At 44.5% G+C, this 23,469-nt stretch overlaps 1 protein-coding gene across 4 annotated transcripts in view; it reads left to right on the top strand.

Moving 5' to 3' along the window:
* Positions 1-23,469, top strand: part of DOK4 (docking protein 4) — an 84,599-nt gene that overhangs the window by 43,010 nt on the left and 18,120 nt on the right. For all 4 annotated transcript variants that reach the window (XM_058155239.1, XM_058155236.1, XM_058155238.1 and 1 more), the window contains 3 exons: positions 21,733-21,840; positions 22,968-23,082; positions 23,212-23,331. In XM_058155239.1, the coding sequence (XP_058011222.1) occupies positions 21,733-21,840; positions 22,968-23,082; positions 23,212-23,331 (343 nt within the window). The remainder of the gene's footprint in view (positions 1-21,732; positions 21,841-22,967; positions 23,083-23,211; positions 23,332-23,469) is intronic.

Here is a 23,469-nt window from a genome sequence, read left to right as displayed (position 1 = left end):
ACAGGAAAAAAAAGCTTGCTTATTCAGTTTTAATTCTTATTGAATTCAGGTTCTCAAAGTATTTTCCAGTTGTCCTGGGGAGGAATTCCACCGACAGATTTCAAAAGTAACTCATTTTTTCCCCCCAAATTGCCAGTTGGGAGACCTGAGTGGGTGGGAGCTGCGTAGTGGTAGAAAATCATGCGTAAATTCATGACAGATGGGACCTGGGGCAAACTGAGCCACTGGTTTTATTTTTGTGCCACACAACCCTGCATTGGGGCACAGCAGCAGGGCTCTTCCTGCAGAGCCCCCTGCATCTTCTACCCCCCACCCCCGGCATTTTTGGCAATGCCATTGGAAAATCACCAGATTCAGCTTCCAAATTCCAGGCTACGTTTTGATGGCAGTGTTGGAAGAAATATCCATCCAGTTCAGTTCCGAATTGGGAGAAAGACACTAGAAACATGGAGGCTGGTTGGAAAGAGGGTTTAAGGATGAAGCAGAACCACATATGGCTCTGGGTAACTGACCACATCAGTGATGGGTTTCCCTTACCTTTGCTACCCATTCGCTCGCATGCGCAGAGCATATTTAATGACATCCAGGTGGGTGGGCGGAGCCTCCCGCTGCCGCTGCTACCAGTTCGCCCGAACCAGGGCAAACCGGTAGCAACCTACCACTGGACCACATGGAGTTGAGGTGGGGGGTTATATCTTCTCTGAGCTTTGCACTTAAGCTTCCTGTTCCTGTGCAAGAACATGTATTCTATTGGCTGTTGTAGGGGTTATGTAGGGAACATAACTGGCTCTGTAGGTTGTCTGAGCTCCCAGGTTTGGTTCAAGTTTGCTGGGGTGGTGGTGCAACTGAGATGGTGCAGTGAAGGGGCTTGTGTTCTGAAATGGTGTTGGGCAATACCTATTATGGCTTAATGGCTTTGTCCTGGTTTGGATCTTGAGTAAGGGTATTTGCTTATGAATAGAGCTAGCTATCTCTTTATCTCTTAAGTGCTGACATATGCTGTGGGTTATTAAGGAAGGTGGGGGCTGCTTTCTGTCTCTTGCGAGCATGTTTCTCCATTTTTCATCTAGGGAAATATAATATTCTGCCTTTTTAACGTTTCTCAAAATATTTCATTCTTCTAGGAGAGGGGTGGATTCTACAGCAGTGAAGAGAAACAGGTTTTTTTCCTCCAAGTATTGCTTTAGAACACAAAAAACAGGAGAAAAGAAACCTCAAAGGGAAATCAAAGCAAACACAAAACAAGAAGACTTCACCTTGGGGGGGGCGGGAAAGGCAGCTCCATTTTTAAACACAGCTTTAGAATTTAGAATATTGATCAGTCTTTCCATTCTGGTGATAGACGGCTCACGAGTAAAGATGGGACACAGATCATCCCTCTAAGATGACAGTATTCCGTCCAGGCGGCCTCTCTTGCTCTGATAAAATGATCTTTTTTTAATGTGTACTGTGGCACCTGTATACACACACACACACACACACATATTAAATACAAACAATACAAATATGTATAGTACATATACATCTAAATACAAAAAAAAAAAAAAAGAAAAAAGAAAAAGGAAAAAAATAAAAATATTACAGTGCACCCCCATCCCCCCTGGAGACTATTTTCCCCCTTATATTTCTTCATCTATAACAACTAAAAGATATATAATATATTGCGATTGTGCCTTTATCACCGCCAAAACAACGTATATTCTCTAATAGGTTTTTCCCTTTGCCTCCCACCAACATTGTTTTTATAAAATCCCCCAATATTTCATTATAATTGTTTGCTTTGATCATCCCTTTTTTAAATTTAATTTCTGTTGCTAATTTATCATTTGTTGCCGTTCTCCAAATTTTATTATATCACTCATTTCTTTGAATATCCCAATTTCGTCTCCAATATATAGCCATCACGTATATAGCTGCCATTATCAAATTTACAATCAATTCCTTTTTTGTTTCATTTATATCCCATTTTTCCACCAGAATCAGTAATTCAATTCTTGGTGACATGCCCAAATTTACATTCAAAAGTGCTGCCCCTGTACTTTCTTAGATAAAACAAGGATCCACATTGTTGGCATATAATTTAGAATCACATCCTGAAATCATTTTATTCTTCCTGAAACTATATAGCTGGCTGGAGAATTCTGGGAGTTGACGTCCACAAGTCTTAAAGCTGCCAAGTTTGGAGACACCTGCTATATAGCAACAAATTTTCTGATAATAAATCCAAACGGGGCATAGAGGGACCAGCTCTGTAGGGCCTGTTGTAAAACACAATTGCAACACCTTGGTGCAAACCCAGGCGAATTGTAGTTCTTCACGTATAATCACAACATGGACCAGAATTTCCGTTGCTAAACAAGCAAGTTGTTGAGTCAGTTGCATCTGATTTTATGATTTTTTTTGCCATGGTCATTAAGCGAGTCACTGCAGTTGTGAAGTGAATTGTGCTGTTGTTAAGCAAAACCAGCATCTTCCATTGACTTTGTTTCTTCGAAGGCAGCTGGGAAGGTCGCAAATAGTGATCATTCACTAGGATGCTGCAACTGTTGTGAGTACATATTGGTTGCCAATATCCCAAGCACCCGAAGTGGGGATGCTGCAGCAATCATGCTGCAAGGACCAGTTGCAAGTCACTTTTTTCAGTGCCGTTCAGAGGCGGGATTCACATAATTTACCTACCGGTTCGCCCAGCATCGAAAATGTGACTGCATGCATGCACTTTATTTTGCTTGCGCGCACACCTTTTGCTCATGCGCCCTGTTGTGGCTCCAGCCCCCGAACCTGGCCCCATGCCCAAAAGTGACTCTGAGAGTGAGGGGGAAGGGCCGGTAAGGCTTACCTCAGAAGCACTGATTCCTTTGGCCCAGTTCCAGGAGCCAGAACCAGGCCAGTCGGAGGACGTAATGAGGTCGACATCCCCTGATTCTTCCCTTCCTCAGGCTATGCCCTCAGAAGCAGCTGATAACCATAGTAATCAAGCCTGGATCGACCCGCGCTTCAGAAGATTAGAGAGGCAGCGTCATCAAAGGGAAGGATATATAAGGAGCTTTGGGACTGCTCTCAGTTCCACGGGAAGCAAATTAGCTGAACCGTGTCGAAGTGAGCTGAAGTCTAATCTGTTTGAACGTTTTGGCAGGCAGCTGCATTTTCTCGGCCCGGACTGATAGGAGCTATGAACCCACTGGCTGTAGGCCAGCTCGTTACTCCAGAGTGAGGACGGAGACAGAACACGCCCGGCCTCAAAAACATGCTTAAATAGGACAGCATAGAGCCGGGCAGGAGGGCAGAACCACCCACGATTTCCACTATTGCTTTGCCTGAACCGGTCCGAACTGACTGAATACCACCTCTGGTGCCGTTATAACTTCAAACGATGGTTGTAAGTCGTGGACTACCTGTATGAAAAAGGACCAGATCCATCGGTTCCCCTGTGCTGTCCCCAGTGTTCTCCTCCCAGGGGTCAGTATGCCTCTCGTAATGTTCTGGAAAGCCTGGTTATTCTTCCAGGCCTTGAAATAGAATGGTGGTTAACCCTATAAATGAGGGACGCGGTGGCTCAGGGGCTAGGACGTTGAGCTTGTCGATCGAAAGGTCGGCAGCTTAGCGGTTCAAATCCCTAATGCTGCTGTGTAACGGGGTGAACTCCCGTTACTTGTCCCAGCTTCTGCCAACCTACCAGTTTGAAAGCATGTAAAAAATGCAAATAGAAAAATAGGGGCCATCTTTGGTGGGAAGGTAACAGCGTTCCACCCGCCTTTGGCGTTGAGTCATGCCGGCCACATGACCACGGAGACGTCTTCGGACAGCGCTGGCTCTTCGGCTTTGAAACGGAGATGAGCACCGCCCCCTAGAGTTGGCAACGACTAGTACATATGAGCGAGGGGAACCTTTACCTTTTACCTAGCCCTGTAAACTTTATTTTACTTTCTTTTTCTCTTCTTTCATTTTATTCTTCTAGCTTCTAATGTACAGCTCCCTGTATTGCTGCAGTGGGGTGTCTTTTAAATGTCTGTCAGCCACAATGATGGCATTGCATTATGATAATGGTCAAGGGCCACTAAGCATGGCCCTTGTCACGACATCCTTTGTGTTCCTCCATGGCTCAGGCAACCAGTGGTCAGAATTGTGAACCCCGGAAATCTTGGGAAATGCTGCTCGATATTGCTCTAGTCCAGGGGCGTCAAACTCGATTTTTATTGAGGGCCGCATCAGGATTGTGTTTGACCTTGGGGGTCTGGGTGGGCATGGCCAGCTTGAGGTCACTCATGCTGGAGGCACCTGTGGTGGCTCTGCCAGCAAAAACAGGCTCCCGAGCTCTGTTTTCAGCCACGACAGCCTCCTACAGCCCTCCCTGAGCTCCATTTTCGCTGGCAGAGGCACCGTGGGCCGTTCCTTCACTGTTTCCAGGGCCTTGAGTCTGACACCCCTGCTCTAGATAGCCCCATGAACTGACTTCTTGACTGTATTCCATAGCACACAATGGTCAAAGATATTGAGTTGTAGCTTATCAGGATGGTCTTGGCCATTTAACATGCTGGAACACTGATTTAGGGCCAGAAATTTATTTATTTTATTTTTATTTTTCATATTTTATATTTCATATTTTCATATACTTTTGGCCTATCCAGAATGATTGGGTTTGTTTACTTGAGTAAGGAAGCCCAGCATGATGGCTGAGACGCTTCCAAAGAGGCGTTGCAGACAGCAGAGAGCTCCAGAAGACAATTTTATGAAGCCAAATGTCAGACGCATAACATCAGTCGACTCTGCTAAAATCTCCATTTAAAAAAAAAAAAAAATAGGGATAGAATCAAGTTCATGTGAAGTGTTAGTACTGCTTTATAAAGCCTTGTAAGACCACACTTGAAATACTGCATCCAGTTTGGTCTCCATGGTGTAAAAAAGATGTTGAGACTCTAGAAAGAGAGCAACAAAGACGATTAGAGGACTGGAGGCTAAAAGATATAAAGATCGATTCCTGGAATTAGGTATGTCTAGTTTAATGAAAAGAAGGACTAGGGGTGACATGAGAGCAGCCTTCCAATATCTCAGGGGCTGCCCCAAAGATGAAGGAGTCAAGCTATTCTCCAAAGCACCTGAGGGTAGGACAAGAAACAATGGATGGAAACTAATCAAGGAGAGAAGCAACCTGGAATTAAGGAGAAACTTTCTAACAGTGAGGACAATTAATTAGTGGAACGGCTTGCCTCCAGAAATTGTGGATCCTCCATCACTGGAGGTTTGCACAACCATCTGTCTGAAATGGGATAGGGTCTCCTACTTGAGCAGGGAATTGGACTAGAAGATCTCCAAGGTCCCTTCCAACTCTGTTATTCTGTTACTCCAATGACAAGGAATTGGCCCAAACTGGTACAGCATCTCTCCATTTTCACCACGATCTTGTAGCAGTTTGCCAAATCAAGCTAAATTAATCCCCACTTTGGGGTTCCTGCAAAATCAGGGGGTGGGAAGGACCCCTGCTTAAACAGGTTTCTGGGCCTTTCATTAAGCCGAGGAAATTCCTGAGTAGCAAGGGAAGAGAGGCTCCCAAGGGATTTGAGGGGGAGAGTGGAGCCATCCAGGGCCGCTTACCTAAGGCAAAATTTCTCTCAGGTCCTCCCAGCTCACTCTTTATTCACCCAGGTATGCAATATCCCGAGCTGGGAATGCTCTTTCCCAGACTCTGTTTGCTGAACCAGCGCTCTCCGAAAGCTGAACCAGCCTCATGGCTAGCTCCTGACGAGGAAGGAAGGAAACCTCCTCCATGGGGATGGACCATGTTTACTGCTGGATCCCACGGGAAGCATCTTCTGGGAAGCTCCTCTGAGCCGGGCAGGTGGCAGCTGGCCTGGCCTTTGAAGTCCCTGATTGAGGCTTGGCTTGCAGACAGCCGGTTGGAGGGTGTTTCCTTTTAAGAAGGGGGTCCTTTCAAAGAACCGGAGGTGGCCAGGCCAGGGGAGTGGGCTTGCCGGAAACAGTGCTGCATGCAAGCAGATGTTGGTCTCCTCAGGGACTGGGTCTATGTCTGGCATTGGAGCCCTGGAGAAAGATTGGCTTCCTATTCAATCAAAAGAAAGCTGGAAGAGACCTTGAAGGTCTTCTAGTCCAGTCCTATACCATTTCCAACAAGTCACTGTCCAGTCTCTTCTTAAAAGTTTCCAGTGATGGAGCACCCACGGTCTCTGAAGACCAGCTGCCCACTGATTAATTGTTCTCACCATTAGGAAGTTTCTCCTTAATTCCAGGCTGTTTCTCTCCTTGATTAGTTTCCATCCATTGTTTCTTGTCTTGCCCGCTGATGCTTTAGAAAATAAGTTGACCTTCTCTTCTTTGTGGCAGCCCCTCAAATGCTGGAACACTGTGGAACTATCATGTCCCCCCACCAGTCCTTCTTTCCTCTAGACTACCCATATCCAAATCCTGCAACTGTTCTTCATATGTTTTAATCTCCAGGCCTTTAATCATCTTGGTTGCTCTTCTCTGCAATTTTTCCAAAGTCTCAACTTCTAATTCTGGGCAACCAACTCTAGTATTTTATTTATTTATTTATTCATATTTTTATACCGCCCTTCTCCGAAGACTCAGGGCGGTGTACAGCCAATAAAACAACAAAAATCCCCCAAAATTTAAAATACACTATCAAATTTAAAAAACTGATTCAATCGCTGTAACATTAAAATATTAGCTAAAATTTACCTAAACTAAAACCTAGGTAAAACCCTATAAAAAACCCACTAAAATCCCCATACTAAAATCAATCAGGCCAGCCCCGCTTCCTTCTGCAGATGTTCGCAGCAATAGTTGCCCCACCTCAACGGTGTTTCCTTGAAGACTTGGAATCAGGTTGAGAGGGGGGGGGATAAACATTAATTCTGGGGTTTTTTTAATGTTCATTTCCCTAGGTTTTTTCCTCAAACATCTGTGCCTCTGTTTCTCAAATTTGGCAATTTTCAGCTATGTGGCTTTCAGCTCCCAGAATTCCCCAGCCACCATGTGCGATGACTGGGGAATTCTAGGAATTGAAGTGAACTGATGGTCTTCATTTACAGCAGTGATTCTCAGCCTCAGCATCTTGAAGATGCATGGATTTTAGTTCCCAGAAGTCTCCCACCTTGGGAATTCTGGGAACTGAAGGCCACACATTGTAAAAGTTGTCAAGTTTGAGAAACACTATGCAAATTGAAACACACATCATGCCCTCAATATTATCCCAAAGTGCCAATGCTAAGAAAGATTTGTACCACAGACCTATATGAGAATGGTGCTGAAAAATGTAAGTGAATCCCATGCAGATTTTTTGCACAAAATCACTGACTGATGCGAAGGAATCAGTTGAGAAACTTGCCAGACGTGACAAGATTCAAATGAGAAAGAACCTTGAAAACAGCCTGGTTTAACCGGGCGCCAGATGTGCTTTTGTCAACTTTCAGAATTGAGTTGAAGGGTTGATTGAGAAGTCCAAAAGTTGAAGTCCACCCTGATCAGGACTGTAGCCTCCTCAGCAATCTTCAGTAATGCCAAAATCATCACATGTACTCCATGACACAAGTATGCACATGACCGCTTTATATCCAAACATCTAATATTGGGATATAAGGTCCTGATATTTGCATAATGATATAAAGGATGACTCTCCTTCTCAACACTGCAGATGTTTTTGTGATCACCCCCTCAAAATACATCTTACAGAGAGAGCTATGATCCACAAAAAGCTGATGAATGTTAATGTCAGGCTTGTCCCAACTTGGACATTTAGGAAAGAAAGACCCTCGACTCCATTCTTTGACATGAAAGGTTCTTTTACTAACGTCAAACGGTTATAGCATAAGCAAAGTCGGATCTGAGCATCCCTGCGCAAAGTTGCAATTCCCCCCCCCTTTTTTTATTTTGAATTTATATCCCGCCCTTCTCCGAAGACTCAGGGCGGCTTACACTGTGTCAAGCAATAGTCTTCATCCATTTGTATATTATATACAAAGTCAACTTACTGCCCCCAACAATCTGGGTCTTCATTTTACCTACCTTATAAAGGATGGAAGGCTGAGTCAACCTTGGGCCTGGTGGGACTTGAACTTGCAATAATTGCAAGCAGCTGTGTTAATAACAGATAGACTTAGTCCTTTGAGCCACCAGAGGCCCTCCCCCCCTTGACCAGTCCATCAGTGTCCAATCATATTTGTTTTTGATGTTTTGGAAATGGCTTTGAGGTTTGGTGCCTCTGTGGTGTAGTTCTAAATTCCATTCTCAGGTTGTGTGTCCTTGATCAGTTGATTTATTCCAGATTGACATCTCTGGTTCCTGTCACCCTGTCATTCCTTTTCCGCTTTCTTGTACATTTCCCAATTTCTTCCCCCCTCCCTTGTATTTTATGGCAGGCTGCCAGCGAAGCACGCTAAAGATGGCAGGCCTGACATTCTCCCCCACCCCCTGAAAAAGATGTTAGTCCCATAGAAAAGGAGACAAAAAAGGAGAGACAGTTACAGTTCAAAACCCCAAAACTGAAGATGGCAGGCCTGACAGTGAGTCCCTAAGGTGCCATGAAACTATCTGGTTTCTAGCTGGCTATCTAGAACAGAAATGGTCAAGAGGTGGATCTTCAGTCACAGTTTGGGGCTGCCATCTTGATTTCTTTTTCACCACACCTCGTACACACCCCAGCTTTGGAGTCTGAAGTCTTGTTCCCTTAGAGAGAGACGGTTCCTGCTGAGAAACCCAAGCCAGTAATGCAGGACAATCCGAGCATTCTGTCAGAAGCAATGTATAATTTATGTATGGAATTAATTGGCTTCCTATGTGGCTCCAGTCTCTAACTCAGGGTGGCTTCCGATATGAAAGTTCTCAGGTCAGCATTGCTGGAGAATCCCATGACTGTGTTTCTCTGTGGGTGAAGAAGACACGTGCTTGCAGTAATGCTGACAAGGGCCAGGACATGCTATCAAGCTGGAACTTCTCTTGGCTCTGAGTGGAACGGCTTTGGTAGGCAACCACGGATGGAGGTTTCAGTAAACTTCCAATGGCTGGAACTTAGTTGCTTTATTGGCTGGGACTTTCTAGACTCTCAACCAGTGGTGAAATCCAATTTTTTTTACTACTAGTTCTGTGGGCGTGGCTTGGTGGGCGTGGCAGGGGAAGGATACTGCAAAATCCCCGTTCCTTCCCCACTCTGGGGCCAGCCAGAGGTGGTATTTGCCGGTTCTCTGAACTACCCAAAATTTCCGCTACCAGTTCTCCAGAACCTGTCAGAACCTGCTGGATTTCACCCCTGCTCTCAACCAGTGGCAGGTTGCTACAAGTTCGCCCTGATCAGGCAAATCAGTAGTGGCAGCGGCGGGAGACTCTGCCCACCTGCCCGGTGCTTCTGCGCATGCGAGCACGTGCGCAGGAGCGGACCAGTAGCAAACTAAATTGAAACCCACTACTGGTCTCAACATATTTTTCACAGTGCTTTGCAGCCCTCTCTTAGCAATTTGCAGAGTCAGCCTCTCGCTCCCAACAATCTGGGTCCTCATTTTACCCACCTCGGAAGGATGGAAAGCTGAGTCAAACTTGAATCAGGAAGGAAGGAAGGAAGGAGGAGCACTTAGATTTACATACCTTTTCATAGTACTTTACAGCTCTCTCTAAGCAGTTTACAGAATCAGCCTATTGCCCCCCACAATCTGGATCCTCATTTTATCGACCTCGGAAGGCCCACCCTGGAAACAGCAAAGGACTGGCCCATAGTGCCTCTGCCAGCAAAAATGGAGCTTGGGAAGGCCTTTCGCAATCTTCCCAAGTTCCGTGTTTGCTGGCTGAGTGTGGCCTCCCCGAGCTCTATTTTTGGTGCAAGAAGCCTGCAGGAGGTCATTGTGGCCAAAAACTGAGCTCGGGTGGGCTGTCATGGCCAAAAACGGAGCCTCAATGAGTGATGTTGAGCCCACCCTAACCATGCTCCCCCCAGTCCCCTGCGGTCAAACACAACCCTGATGCGGCCCTCAATGAAATCGAGTTTGACACTCTAAATCGTCTTTACAGAAACCCCCAAACAAACATTTTAAATATTTCCAAATGCCAGTCCTGATGCATTTGGACATCTTACGGTTCTTCCTGCATTAGGGGTTCCAAAAAGCAGGGGCTGTGACTGAAGAAGGTGCTTTATGGGCCTTGCAGATGACACTGTTTAACGAACAGGACCTACCGAATGACTCTTTGCCAGATAGGTAAAGAAGTCAAGGACGACCCTTGTATTCAGTGTAGAGGGGGGAGAGAGAATGGCCTTGGAGTACTGGAGGAAATGCCATTATCAAGACAAGGATCAGATAAGAGGGACTTCAGCTCGGGCCAAGAATGTAATAAGAAAATATTTTGCTCACAGGAAACTAAAGTAAGGTGTTGTGTTTGCTTGTGTGTGTGTGTGTTCAAGCGCATTCAAACTTGTGAGATTCTAGTGTTGCACCTGTTACACTAAAGTAATCCTGATCCATATGGCCTCGTTTGTTTGTTTTTTTAGTCTGTCTACCTTGTAGAGATGACATCAATCTTATAAGTCTCAATGATTTTCTGCCTCTCTCACTTTATCTTCATGTGAACCAGATAAGTTTTTAAAGATGTTTCCTCAAATTATCTTCTGAACCAAAGGCTGGACCTTTGCAGAACAAGGCCATGGAAACAAGCCAGGGTTAAAATGAGCTTAACATGTAGCACAGATACAATTTGAAGTATCTAACCCAGTTAAGTTTGTTGGGGGTACCCAGGGGTGAAATGTAACATTTGTTACTACCATTTCTGTGGGTGTGGCTTGATGGGGAGGGTAATGTGACTGGGTGGATGTGGCCAACTCTTTTTTTTACTTTTAAAAGCATTTTTTCTACAACCTTTTCGGCCGAAGAGATTGTAAAAAAATGCTTTTAAAAGGCTCTGATGATCCCAGCTGAGTTGCCTGATCATCAGAGGCTTTTCCCCTTCATGGATTACTGCCTTGTCGTGGCAAAGGGGCTTGCATAGCTCAATGAAGCTATGAGCTATGCCGTGCAGAGCGGACGGACAGTCATAGCAGAGAGTTCTGACAAAACATGATCCACTGGAGAAGGAAATGGCAACCCACTCCAGTATCTTTGCCATGAAAACCCCATGGACAGTACAAAAAAGGAAAAAAGATATGACGCCGGAAGATGAGCCCCTCAGGTCGGAAGATGTCCAATATGCTACTGGGGAAGAGCAGAGGGCTCGTACTAGTAGCACCAGAAAGAATGAAGCGACTGGGCCAAAGCTGAAAGGACGCTCAGCTGTGGATATATCTGGTGGTGAAAGAAAAGTCTGATGCTGTAAAGATTTTTTTCTCCCTAGGAACCTGGAATGTAAGATCCATGAATCAAGGTAAGCTGGACGTGGTCAAACAAGAGATGACAAGATTGAACATCGACATCTTAGGAATCAGTGAACTAAAATGGGCAGGAATGGGTGAATTTAATTCAGATGACTATCAGGTATACTACTGCGGGCAAGAATCCCTCATAAGAAATGGAGTAGCCTTCATAATCAATAAAAGAGTAGGAAAAGCAATACTGGGATACAATCCCCAAAATGACAGAATGATCTTAGTTCGAATCCAAGGCAAACCATTCAATATCACGTAGTCCAAGTCTATGCCCCAACCACTGGTGTTGAAGAGGATGAAATTGACATGCATATAGTCAAGGCTATGGTTTTCCCAGTTGCAATGTGTAGTTGTGAAAGTTGGACCATAAGAAAGGCTGAGCGCCAAAGAATTGAGGCCTTTGAACTCTGGTGCTGGAGAAGACTCCTGCGAGTCCCTTGGACTGCAAGGCGAACAAACAATTCAGTCCTAGAGGAGATCAACCCTGACTGCTCTTTAGAAGGCCAGATCCTGAAGATGAAACTCAAATACTTTGGCCACCTAATGAGAAGGAAGGACTCCCTGGAGAAGAGCCTAATGCTGGGAACGATTGAGGGCAAAAGAAGAATGGGATGACAGAGAACGAGGTGGCTGGATGGAATCACTGAAGCAGCCGGCATGAGCTTAAATGGACTCCAGAGGATGGTACAGGACAGGAAGGCCTGGAGGAACGTTGTCCATGGGGTTGCAACTTCGCAACTAACAACAACAAGGCTTTTTAAAGCATTTTTTACAATCTCTTCAGCTGAAGAGGTTGTAGAAAAAATGCTTTTAAAAGGTTCTGACGATCCCAGCTGAGCCGCGCGATCATCAGAGGCTTTTTTTTTACTTTTAAAAGCATTTTTTCGGCCGAAGAAAAAAATGTTTTTAAAAGTAAAAAAATATATATCTGATGATTGTGAAGCTCAGCTGGGCATGGGCAGGGGGGAGAGATTTTTGCTATCAGTTCTCCGAACCACCCACTGCCATCGCTACTGGATCGGGCAATGCGATCCAAATCAGGAGCATTTCACCCCTGGGGGTATCCTACTGATGTATCCATGGGGAAGTGAGCTTAGCATATTTCTTTCTCTTGTGTCTTGTTACTTCCGATAATTCATGATTGTCTTTCAGTGCCATATTTTTCCAATCAGAACTATTAAGCTGTTTTTCCCCCCTGCAAATAATTTATCTTGTTGGCTTGATATAAAGGGGAATATCCACCCCAGTCTAAGCTTTCCAATGTAAGCCTAGTGATTCAATGTCGCTGCCTTCTGACTACAGCTAGTCCTCAACGTACGACCACAATTGAGCCCAATATTTATGTTGTTAAGTGAGTTTTGCCCCGTTTTATGATCTTTCTGGCCACAGTTGTTAAGTGAATAATTGCAATTAATGTTAGCTGGTTGTTAAGTGAATCTGGCTTCCCTGTTGATTTTGCTTGTCAAAAGTTCGCAAAAGGGGATCACATGATCCTGAGACACAGCAAGGGTTATAAGTATGAACCGGTTGCCAAGCATCTGGATTTTGATCATATGATCATGGGGATGCTGCAAAGGTTGGAACTCTGAAAAGTCACTTTTTTCAGTGCCCTTGTACTTTGAATGGTCACTAAATGAACTGTTGCTTGCCGAGAACTACCTGTAGTAGGGTGATTACATGGCTTTCTCACCCAGCCTGGATTTTCCCTTTTCCCCCAGCAATTTTGACTTTCCTTCAGGAGACCCCAAGTAGGTGAAAACCTTGAAGTTGCAGGCCAATGTGCCCTGAGCTCGGCAACCTTCACTTCTGCGGTCTGCTAATTGCTTCTTTCTTTAATGGACTGAGCATCTTATGAATAAAACAGACTTAAGGAGGTCTGCAAATGGAAAGCATCAGCATCCATGCAGCCCAAGTTGGACTAGAAAAGAGAAGTCAACAAATGGAGGTTGGGGGCAGGTTTCTGGTAGGCTAAAAATCACAACATTGCATCTCACTCATTTTGGCTATGTCAGATTTCACTGAAGAAAGCAATTATGCTTGAAAGAATTAGTGATATAAGGAAACCAGGCCACCAAAGAACACAATGGCTGGACCTTATCTGTTCTGACCCAGCTCCCCAAACATGACAAACCCTCTGAAGTTAACTCATAGATTCCTTTATTAGGAGTGCCAGCAGCTCCGGCAAAAAGCTCTCTTATCGCAGGCTAACAAGTCCGGCTGGGAGATGAATAGTTCTCTGCCACATCTATTCATCCTCACCCCCTGCCTTTTCTCCCCAGAGCTAGGGTGGGGCTTTGCTAGCAGCGTGGCTCTTCCGTCCCAAGGACTGGCCCATAGATTTCCACTGCTCTCCTCTCCTCTGCCTTCTGTGCATCTGTGCGTCAGGCACTGGACCCAGCTGTTCCTTCTCTTCCTCATCAGCCACCTCCAGACCTGGGGGCTGTTGACTCTCCATCTGAGGGCTGACAGATGGCCCAGACTCTGCCTCTGTTTCTCTCTCAGTGACAGCTCCATTCCATCTTCCCCCTCGGAGCTCTCAGGTTGCCTTGATGCTGACCACGCCTCCTCCTCCTCCTCTGATTCAGCTGCTGGAGGGGCCGTCAGCCATCAGCCCACAACACTATCAAAACAGACACCAACCAGAACAATTCAAAGAAGCAGTGTAAGATCGGAAAATGTGGAGAGATCCGGCCCAGAGAATTGCCAAGAGTCAGACGTGACTGAATGGATAACAGCATTCTTCTGGTCGGCAGTTGGCCAAAATGTTGGGTTGATGGTTAAGCCCACCCAGGAAAAGTTTGCCATTCCTCTGCCAAGGGCCTGCCACCAGCTGGGAAAAGGGATGGCTTTGGAGGTAGAAAACAAAGGCTCAATCCTGGTTAATCTGTAGCCTGCTGGTGCAGCCTCTTGGTTTTGTTTCGTGCCCTTCGGGGGTCTCCAAATCCCGATTATGGTCCCAGGACGCTGTCAGTCAGGAGGTTCCTTCTGCTGCGCTGCAAGGAAAATGCCACAATTTCCTTCTGTGACGGATCAATTCTCTACGAATGAAGGAAAACCAAGGTGGGCTAATGATTCAGAGGCAGCGTCTGTGCTGCGGTTGATGTTGGAGCTGGGCCTTCTTTTAAATCCCCATTGAAGCACAGAGGCTGCTGAGGGAATTGTGGACGGCCATGCTTTCTCACGAGGATGCTGCTGGGAGAATGAAATTAGGAGACGCCCTTCCTGTAAAGATGTCCTTCAGCTCCTAGAGAAGGCCAAGGGTATCAGTGTGACATCCTTAAAAGCAATCGAAGAATCCACAAAATGAGACAACCACAAGGAGGAATTGTAATGGTAGAGTGGAGATTATGCTGATTTCCCAACATTTTGAGGTGAGACACAGGTACACGTCCTATACCAGTGATGGTGAATCTTTTCGGCACCAAGGGCCCAAACCGGAACATGCATTCATGCATGTGCATGTGCACATGTTCACGCTGGAGCGCCGGAAACCCAAAGACCAACTGGCCAGCGTGCACATGCCTGTTTTTTGGCCATTTCTCGGGCCGTTTTTCAGGCCATTTTCAGGCTGGGTTTTGGGCCATTTTTCAGGCAAAGACCAGGTGGCCGGCGTGCTGGAAACCAGGAGAGCAGGTGGTGACGGCGTGCGTGGCCACAGAGAAGGCTCTGCGTGCCACCTCTGGCATGCGTGCCATAGGTTGACCATCACGGCCCTAGACTGTTAACCAAACGGTACACTCAGGGGTGAAATCTAAAAATTTTCCCTACTGTGGGTGTGGCTTAATTGGTGGGCATGGCTTGGTGTTCAGGTGACCGGGTGGGCGTGGCCAATAACAATAAATAATAAAAATAATAAACAAAGTGCACAAAATAATAAGAGGTACCAAAAACCAACTTTTATTTACACAATGTAACTTACACGATGTAAAAGCAGCTGCACTTCACCCAAAATGGCCCCTGCAACAAGCAGGAACTTCACATAGCCACAAAAAGCTCAAAAACCAACTTTCACACTTTACACACACACAACACAACACAACTGACTTACACACACACACAAAATGCCACATACAGCTTTGTGAGATTTTGTGTGTTTGTGTAGTTAGAGTGAAACACTACAGAAACACACCAAATCTCAGAAAGCTGCACTAACATTTTATTTTATTATTTTATTTTATTTATATTTTTAGGTAAAAGCAGCTAAATTTAAAACTTCCGTAACTTTAAATTGCTGTCTAAAAAAAGTAAAACTCCTAAAAAAAATCCCAATTAACTATTTTTTTAAAGCTTTCCCCCTCCCCCCAAAAATAACCCCCAGTTACTTACCCAGTTGAAGGGACAAGGCAGGCAGATTGAGTTGCTCACCGATGAGATGGATTGCAGGCAGGCAGATTGAGTTGCTAGCTGATGCAATTGATTGCAGCAGCTGAAGCAAGGCAAGAATAGCAAGCAAGCCCAAAAGCAAGCCCAAAAGCAAGCTGCCAAGTAGGCAAGTGGAGACCGGGCGATTGGATGGGCATGGAGGGGGGAGGCAGGGATTTTTGTTACCGGTTCTCCGAACTACCTGCCCCCATCGCTACCGGATCGCCCGATCTGGTCCAAACCGGGAGCATTTCATCCCTGGATACACTTAACATTTACCGGGAAAAGATTGAAGGCAAGTGAGGTCCAGGCAGAAGAAGAACATAATGGCTTCAAAATGTAAGGGACTGGTTTGGACAAAACTCAGCAGCATTCTTTTGTGCAGCTGTTGATAAAAATAGGATCGCCAACATGATCGCCAACGTCCAATAACGGATATGGCACAAGAAGAAGAGAAGAAACTTAAAATGGGCCTAGGTTTCATCCAAATTGATCTGGTGACTTAATGGATGCATCCTAATAGTTTTCTTGGAAGCGATGCAGTTGTGGCATGCCATAACCTTCATCTGGTGGAGCCTAAACCCTGGGATTTCCTGGGAAGCTCGCTTTCCAATACTAACTACAGTAGGTCCAACACTGCTTACCTTCTGTGGCCAGCCAAGGTTGGAGAGATGCCACCATCTACTGAAGCCAAACAGGCCTAATCGGGATTTTTGTTGTTGTTTTTAACTCATACCACCTATCCTTGTGGGTGATGTGCTCACACCCCCTAGGGTGATTCTTCACTATCAAAAGTTTGCCCATTCCTGATATAGAACTTAATGTCCACCCGTTCTGAACTACAGGTAGACCTTGACTTACAACAGTTCACCTAAGTTACAACAGCATCAAAAAAAGTGATTTTTGATCGTTTTTCACACTAATGACTATCGCAGCATCCCCACGGTCACGTGATCAAAATTCAGATGCTTGGCAACTGGTTCATAATTATGATGGTTGCATTGTCCTGCAGTCTGTGACCCCTTTTGCAACCTTCTGATGAGAAAAAAACTTCTTGCAGCAATTAGTCCACTGTTTCTTCAGCTTCTTTGCAGAGGCGACATTTTGTGTGTGTGGCTATTTTCTCCATTCTGGCTTTGTGTGTGTTTGTTCTTAAGATTTAAGTCTTTTGCAACAAGAATTAGTCCTTCTGTTTCTTTCCTCAATTTTCCTGCTCTTAGCCAGGCCGTATTGTTATCTGCTTTTCCTGCTAGGTTTTTGTTTTTTTTGGATGTACTGGTGATATATAGTTTGCCTTTCGATGGGTTTTTTCTATTCCTCATTTGATCTTTCTTGTAGGCCCCTTTCATCTCTCTGGTACTCAGTAAATCTTCATGGTATGTTACCTTCAGTGCATCTCCTTCTTCACTGTCCTTCAGATATCCTTCAATGCTCTTTTTTTCTTCTTCAACAGTCTGGCGTACTTGCAAACATTCCACGCCCACTTATTTTCTTTGGTAAGCAGTCACTGGGAGGATGTCACTGCGAGGATGAAGGGCATGATTCACTGTCATTATTTTTCTGGTTTTCCTATTCAAGGCTTTTAGTTCTGCCTGAGTCCAGTCTGCTGATCCAACTGTGTATCTAATGAGTGGAATTGCCCAGGTGTTAATTGCCTTAATAGTATTTTTGCCCCTGAGTTTGGACTTTAAGATCTTCTTCACTCTCATGATATGTTCACTACTAACCTTCTTCTGGAATGCAGTGTGCTAGATGTTTTCAGCTGGAAGGATGCCTGGGTATTTGTAGTGATCATCTTCATTCAGACTCTTGATGTTATTTCTACAAGATATCTTGATTCTTTTAATTTTCACCATTTTCTACTTGTTGATGGTGAGGATGGTTTCTTTGTCCAGTCCAAACTCCATTGCAATCTTGGGTACAAATAAGACCCAACAGGAAAATAAGTGCTAGCATGATTTTTCGGGATGCTCATAATATAAGCCCTACCCCCAAAATAAGTCCCAGATAAGATTGTCAGCCAGATGGATACATTTAGTCTACATTTAGCATTGTATTTCCCCCAGAAATAAGGCCTAATCAGAAAATACGCTCTAATGTGTCTTTTGGAGCAAAAATTAATATAAGACATAGTAGATAGACAACATTGAGCAGCAATTCTATTTTAAACGGTGTTTTTCCATACAGCTTCAGATCATCCATATAAAGGAGGGGATATTTTTGTATTTGATAGGGGTGGCCTGACTCGTTCAGCATTGTTGACAGAGAATTCAGTGTAATGACGAACAGTGGCAGTAGAGCGAGTCTCCTTGATAGATTCCTCTCTTGATATTAACTTCTCTCAATCTGTCACCATTGACAACCAACCACATCTTCTTTTGCATCATTAATCTTTGTTCAAAAGCTTCTGCTGCTTCTACTGTTATTTCTAGACACTTGATTATCCAATCATGTGGCAGGAATGGAACGCCTCCTTGTAATCCATCCAAGCTGAATGAATCCAAGTTCAGGTTGGTCTTCATTCTCTTGCAGTTTTCCAAAATCATCTGGTCAACCAGGAGCTGATCTTTCGTTCCTCTGCTGTTTGTGGATTTCCTACCTGCTCAGGTGGAAAGAGCTTGTTTTCAACTAGATGCTGTTCCACTGCATCAGCTACCATTCCAGTTAGCAATTTGAAAGTTGTTGGGTAAGCAGGTAATTGACCTGCAGTTTCCTGGCACTGCCTCTTTTCATTGAACTATAGGGCTGAAAGGTACCTTGGAGGTCTTCTAGTCCAGGAGTCTCCAACCTTGGCAACTTTAAGCCTGGCGGACTTCAACTCCCAGAAAACCCCAGCCAGCTTTGCTGGCTGGGGCATTCTGGGAGTTGAAGTCCGCCAGGCTTAAAGTTGCCAAGGTTGGAGACCCCTGTTCTACTCAGTGGTAGGTTTCACATTATGTTACTACCGGTTCGCCACTTGCATACATGCTCACTTTGTGCATGCCCAGTTCACATGCACGCCCGCCTTCCACACGTGCTGGGCTCAAAAACATGCCTAAATAGGATGGCATAGAGCCAAGGTGGGTGGGTGGATCCACTTGCGATTTCTGCTACTGGTTCAGGGGAACCTGTCCGAACCGGCTGAATACCCGCTCTGCTTCTAGTCCAGTCCTCTGCCCAAGGAAGGAATCCTTATACCATCCCAGACAAATGGATGTCCAATCTTTTCTCGAAAACCTCCAATGAGGTTCATTTTGTTAGATCTTTCATTATCAGCATGTTATTAAACTAATTGGCAATGAGTAGATGTAGACCAGTCAGATCTGTGGAGTTCATTTACTGATCCTGATTCTCCTTGCCCTTTTCTCCACCATTCCTGCTGTTACTACAGGTTCTTTCCTTTCAAATTTATTTTTTATTCTCATCCATCAGCTTTATCCAAGCTGCAGTCTTGTTGTATTTCTTTGGGCTGTTCCATAGCTGGGCCCAGAACTCCACTGTTTGTTCTTTGTCAGGGTTTGACTGGCTCACTGGCGATTCTGCCTACAGTGTGCAATTGGAATTTGTGGTTATTGTTTTTGCTGTTGTTATTGGGTTAATTTTCAGTTCAATTCACAGTCTGAGACTGGTAAAAATTATCAATTCAAGTTTTAGCCAAAGACCTAAGAGTTGTTAAGGGAACATCTAAGTATATAGGCAGTTCTGAGTAGAGCAGTTTTTTTGCAACCTCAGAATATTCTGGTCTAATAAGTTCAGAATTTCCATGTATCTTGGCAACCCTTTGGGTATTGCTCCAAGGACTCCTATTACTATTGGTACAACCGTTGATTTCTTCCTCCACAATCGCTCAACTTCGATTTGCAAGCCACAATATTTTATTTTTTTTCTAGCTGTTTCTCTTCATTGTTGTTGTTATTATTGTTGTTGTTGTTATTATTATTATTATTAAGATTTAATCTTCAATTTGATTCAGTCTTTGACTGGTAAAAACTTAACAGTTCAAATCCTAACCAAGGACCTAAGAGTTGTTAAAATAGCTTAATAGTTATTATTATAGCTTAATAGTGATTACTATAGTTAAATGTATATATTATTGTTATTATAGCATAATATATATTATTATATATTATACTATATATACTGTTTTATTATATTATATATTATATTAATAGCTATTATTATTAATATTGCTATTACTATTACAATCATATCTTTAATCAAAGTTCTTTGATCAGATGATTAATTTATTTAAAACAATAAAAAGGAGATCACCATAGAAAGGTAGTTCTGTGCATTCTTTAGACAGGCATCATTTTGCTGTTTTTCTATCTGCCACTTTCCCTTAAAGGTTGCTTTTTGGCTGATTCGTTTTATCTTGTAATATCATTTGTATTCTGTTATCATGAGAAGTGAAATGAGCCCAGTCCACCGTATCTTTCCATTAGGTGTCAGTCAAATGTGGGGAGAAAAGATGGATATCGGAATGGCAGGAGCCATTTCCTGGTGCAGCTAAGTCTCTGCCTCCAGAAAATGTTCTTGCTGAGATGTAGAACTTCTGAGCTACACAGCTCACACCTTTAGCCTGCATACAATCCTGTGTATCCACCTGTAGAAGGAGTGGCAGAATCTGGGGTCAGTGTGACAAGAGGGACCAGACTAGAATCCCTATGTAGCCACAAGCGTAGTATGTCCAAACTTGCTTGAGTGCCGTTGACCATTATCTAACTCCAAGCAGATGCTAATCATTCGTTGAGAAGATTCCTGTGCATAGACTTTTAGCAAGGAATCAGCTTAATTGAGCCTTAGTGTGGACCTGGTCTTTTACGCGTGACAACCTTAAGTGTCCTGACAAAGTGCCTATCATCTGATACCCTAGCTTGGAGGAATGCATTTCTAAACGTTAACCATGGAGCCATTGACCTCCACGGATAGCCGATCTCTTGCCTTATAATGACGAGTCTACTATCTCATCTCATATTATACCAGAATAAATAGCATTGGGATCTCTAAGGATAAACTCATCATGATCTTATTGCAATGGGCAATTTGCATCAGTTGGATAATTTGGTGCAAGTATGTGAGCCCCATCGGTTGGATGTGGATGCCATGATGTGCATATCTGACCTTGTCTGTGCCATCCTTTAGCAACAGCAATAGCACTTAGACTTATATACGTTTTACACTGCTTTACAGTCCTTTCTAACTGGTTTACAGCGTCAGCTCTTGCCCCCAACAATCTGGGTCCTCATTTTACCCACCTCAGAAAGACAGAAGGCTGAGTCAACCTTGAGCCTGGTGAGATTTGAACTGCCAAATTGCTGGCAGCCAGCAGAAGTAGCCTGCAGTATGCACTCTAACCACTGTGCCACCGTGGCTCATTTAATTTCCTTTGTGCTTTTGAAGACTTGGCCTGTTTTAGAGATCCCAATGCCATTTATTCTGATATAGTATGAAATGAGATAATGGGTTAGGCACTAGAGGGCAAGAGACTGACTATTCATGGTGGCCAAAGGCAGTTCAGTGAATGGTTAGCATTTAGAAATGCCTTCCTTCCCCCAAGCTAGGGTATCAGATGATGGGCATTGCAATCCAACATTCCTGGAGTGACTAGATTGCTAGAAAGTCTTTCTCAACCATGCAACTTTAAGATGAGTGGACTTCACTTCCCAGAATTCCCTAGCCAACAGATCCTCAAACTCTGGGAAAATGAATTGGGAAATGAAAAAAGTGCAAAAAAATAATTCAGTGAAATTAATGACTTTGGATTCACAACTCTGGAGCTATGCAATCATGTGCATAAAAGCACAGTTAATATTTAGGGCACGTGAAGATGTTGGAACACTCAACCTCTGGCTGCTTCAGAATCTCTGTGGCTGTTGGTAATGCAAATATATTCCTGAAGGTGCATTTCATGACAGGGGTATGTCCAACTCTTCATGATGGCGGGACAGGTATTGTTCCCTTGAGTTTTACCTTACTCATATAAACACTTCCTCCTCCTCTCCTCCTCCCTCCCCTTTCTCTCTTTGACTCAGATTTATCGGCGTTGCTGGCTGGTGTTTCGGAAATCTTCCAGCAAAGGTCCCCAGAGGTTGGAGAAATACCCAGATGAGAAGTCAGTGTGTTTACGAGGAAGCCCAAAGGTGAGCTCTCCCCAACTTGCTTGATCTAGAAGAGCCATTGCCAACTTCCTTCTGGATGTCTTAGAACTGTGCCTCACCATCAGTATCATCCAAACACATCTGGAAGGCTCCAGGTTGGGGACCATTGGTGGAGGATATCTGGAAGTGCCCCTGCATAAGATAAGATAAGAGTGGTAGGAGCAGGCAGACTCCTCCTCAGAGCCAATTTGCAATTTGCCTGCTCCAATTCAGCATCATTGCCTCATTCGGTGACATTCTCATTACCATTAAATGCTTCCCTGGGGCACCATTGTGGTTCATGTGACGGTGCCGGCTGGAAAAACATACTTGCCCAAGGGAAGCATTGTGGCAAAAATAACCTTGTTTATGTGTTACAGGGAGTGGGCCTTTCATAATATCCCTTCTCAATGCCAGTGTGTTCTGGCTTCTTCAGACCCAAACTCTGGGCATCCCAACTCCCTTCTGGTGCCCTCAGCCTCCTAGAAAATGGAGCCAAGTCTCTAGTCTTTGCCCCATGAGCTTGAAAGTTTGTGTCCAGACTAACCTAAGGTCCTTCTGGCCAAAATGGCTCCAGGTTGACTTAAGGAGATCCTAAGTGGTAAGGTAAAGTTGTTGCTGGTGGCTTTGAGAGCACAATACCAGGAAGGGGTTTGGTACTGCCTCTGGAACCCAGCCTGATTTCTCATCCAAGTACTAAGTGGATCCATCCATTGCCTAGCTTTTGAAAATCATCCAACTAGATATTCACTCCATGCTGAGCCGTGGCTGCTAACTTTGAAATAATTGTTTTCAAACTCACTCAAATTCTAAAGCTAGAATAGCTGAAAATAAAGACTTCTAGTTCCAGTGGCTTATCCCAGCAAAGCTGTCTATTTTGTTCAGCATATAATCATCCCTTCCACCCATGCCTTTTGGATGTCCTTGGACAATGATCCAAGGAGCTAAGCAGAACTAAAGTCTTTATCCTTTTCTTTGTGCTGGAACTGAAATCGTAATGGCAACCTTCTTCTCCAGACCCAGTCCAAACACAGTTTGGGGAGCACCAAGTTAGGGTAGGCAGTGCTAGAAGTTGCTGGGAGGTACCTCAAAAAAAGGAGCTTTCATACAGAATCTGGTTTCTCTTCCAGGTCACAGAGATCAGCAATGTGAAATGTATCACGAGGTTGCCCAAGGAGACCAAACGCCAAGCTGTGGCAATCATATTTATGGACGACTCAGCTCGGACGTTCACCTGTGAATCAGGTGGGAAACTGCTGCTAGAGTGGCGGAATTTCTATTTGCTTTGGAGCGATGGCTGACAAAGCTGGACAGGATCGGGTGGGGTCACATTGAATAACCATGAGCCTGAATGCTGTTTGTTTGTCTCTGCAGAACTGGAAGCCGAAGAATGGTACAAAACGCTGTCCGTTGAATGCCTGGGGGCCCGGCTCAACGACATCAGCCTCGGTGAGCCAGATCTGCTGGCGCCCGGAGTTCAGTGTGAGCAAACAGGTAAGGCAGGTGCCCTTCCCTCGGTCAGTGCAAACCTGGGAGTGCAATTTTTGCTTTTAATGCAGCCTTCAGGCCTTTTATCCCCAAACTGTAATTTTCAATGTGCTGTCTAGAAGAGGAAGATTATATAAGGAGTGG

Source organism: Ahaetulla prasina, chromosome 12 (genome assembly GCF_028640845.1).
Source record: "Ahaetulla prasina isolate Xishuangbanna chromosome 12, ASM2864084v1, whole genome shotgun sequence".
Lineage (NCBI taxonomy): Eukaryota > Metazoa > Chordata > Lepidosauria > Squamata > Colubridae > Ahaetulla > Ahaetulla prasina.
Note: the sequence above shows the minus strand (reverse complement) of the source record. Positions and strands in the feature narration are given on the sequence as shown.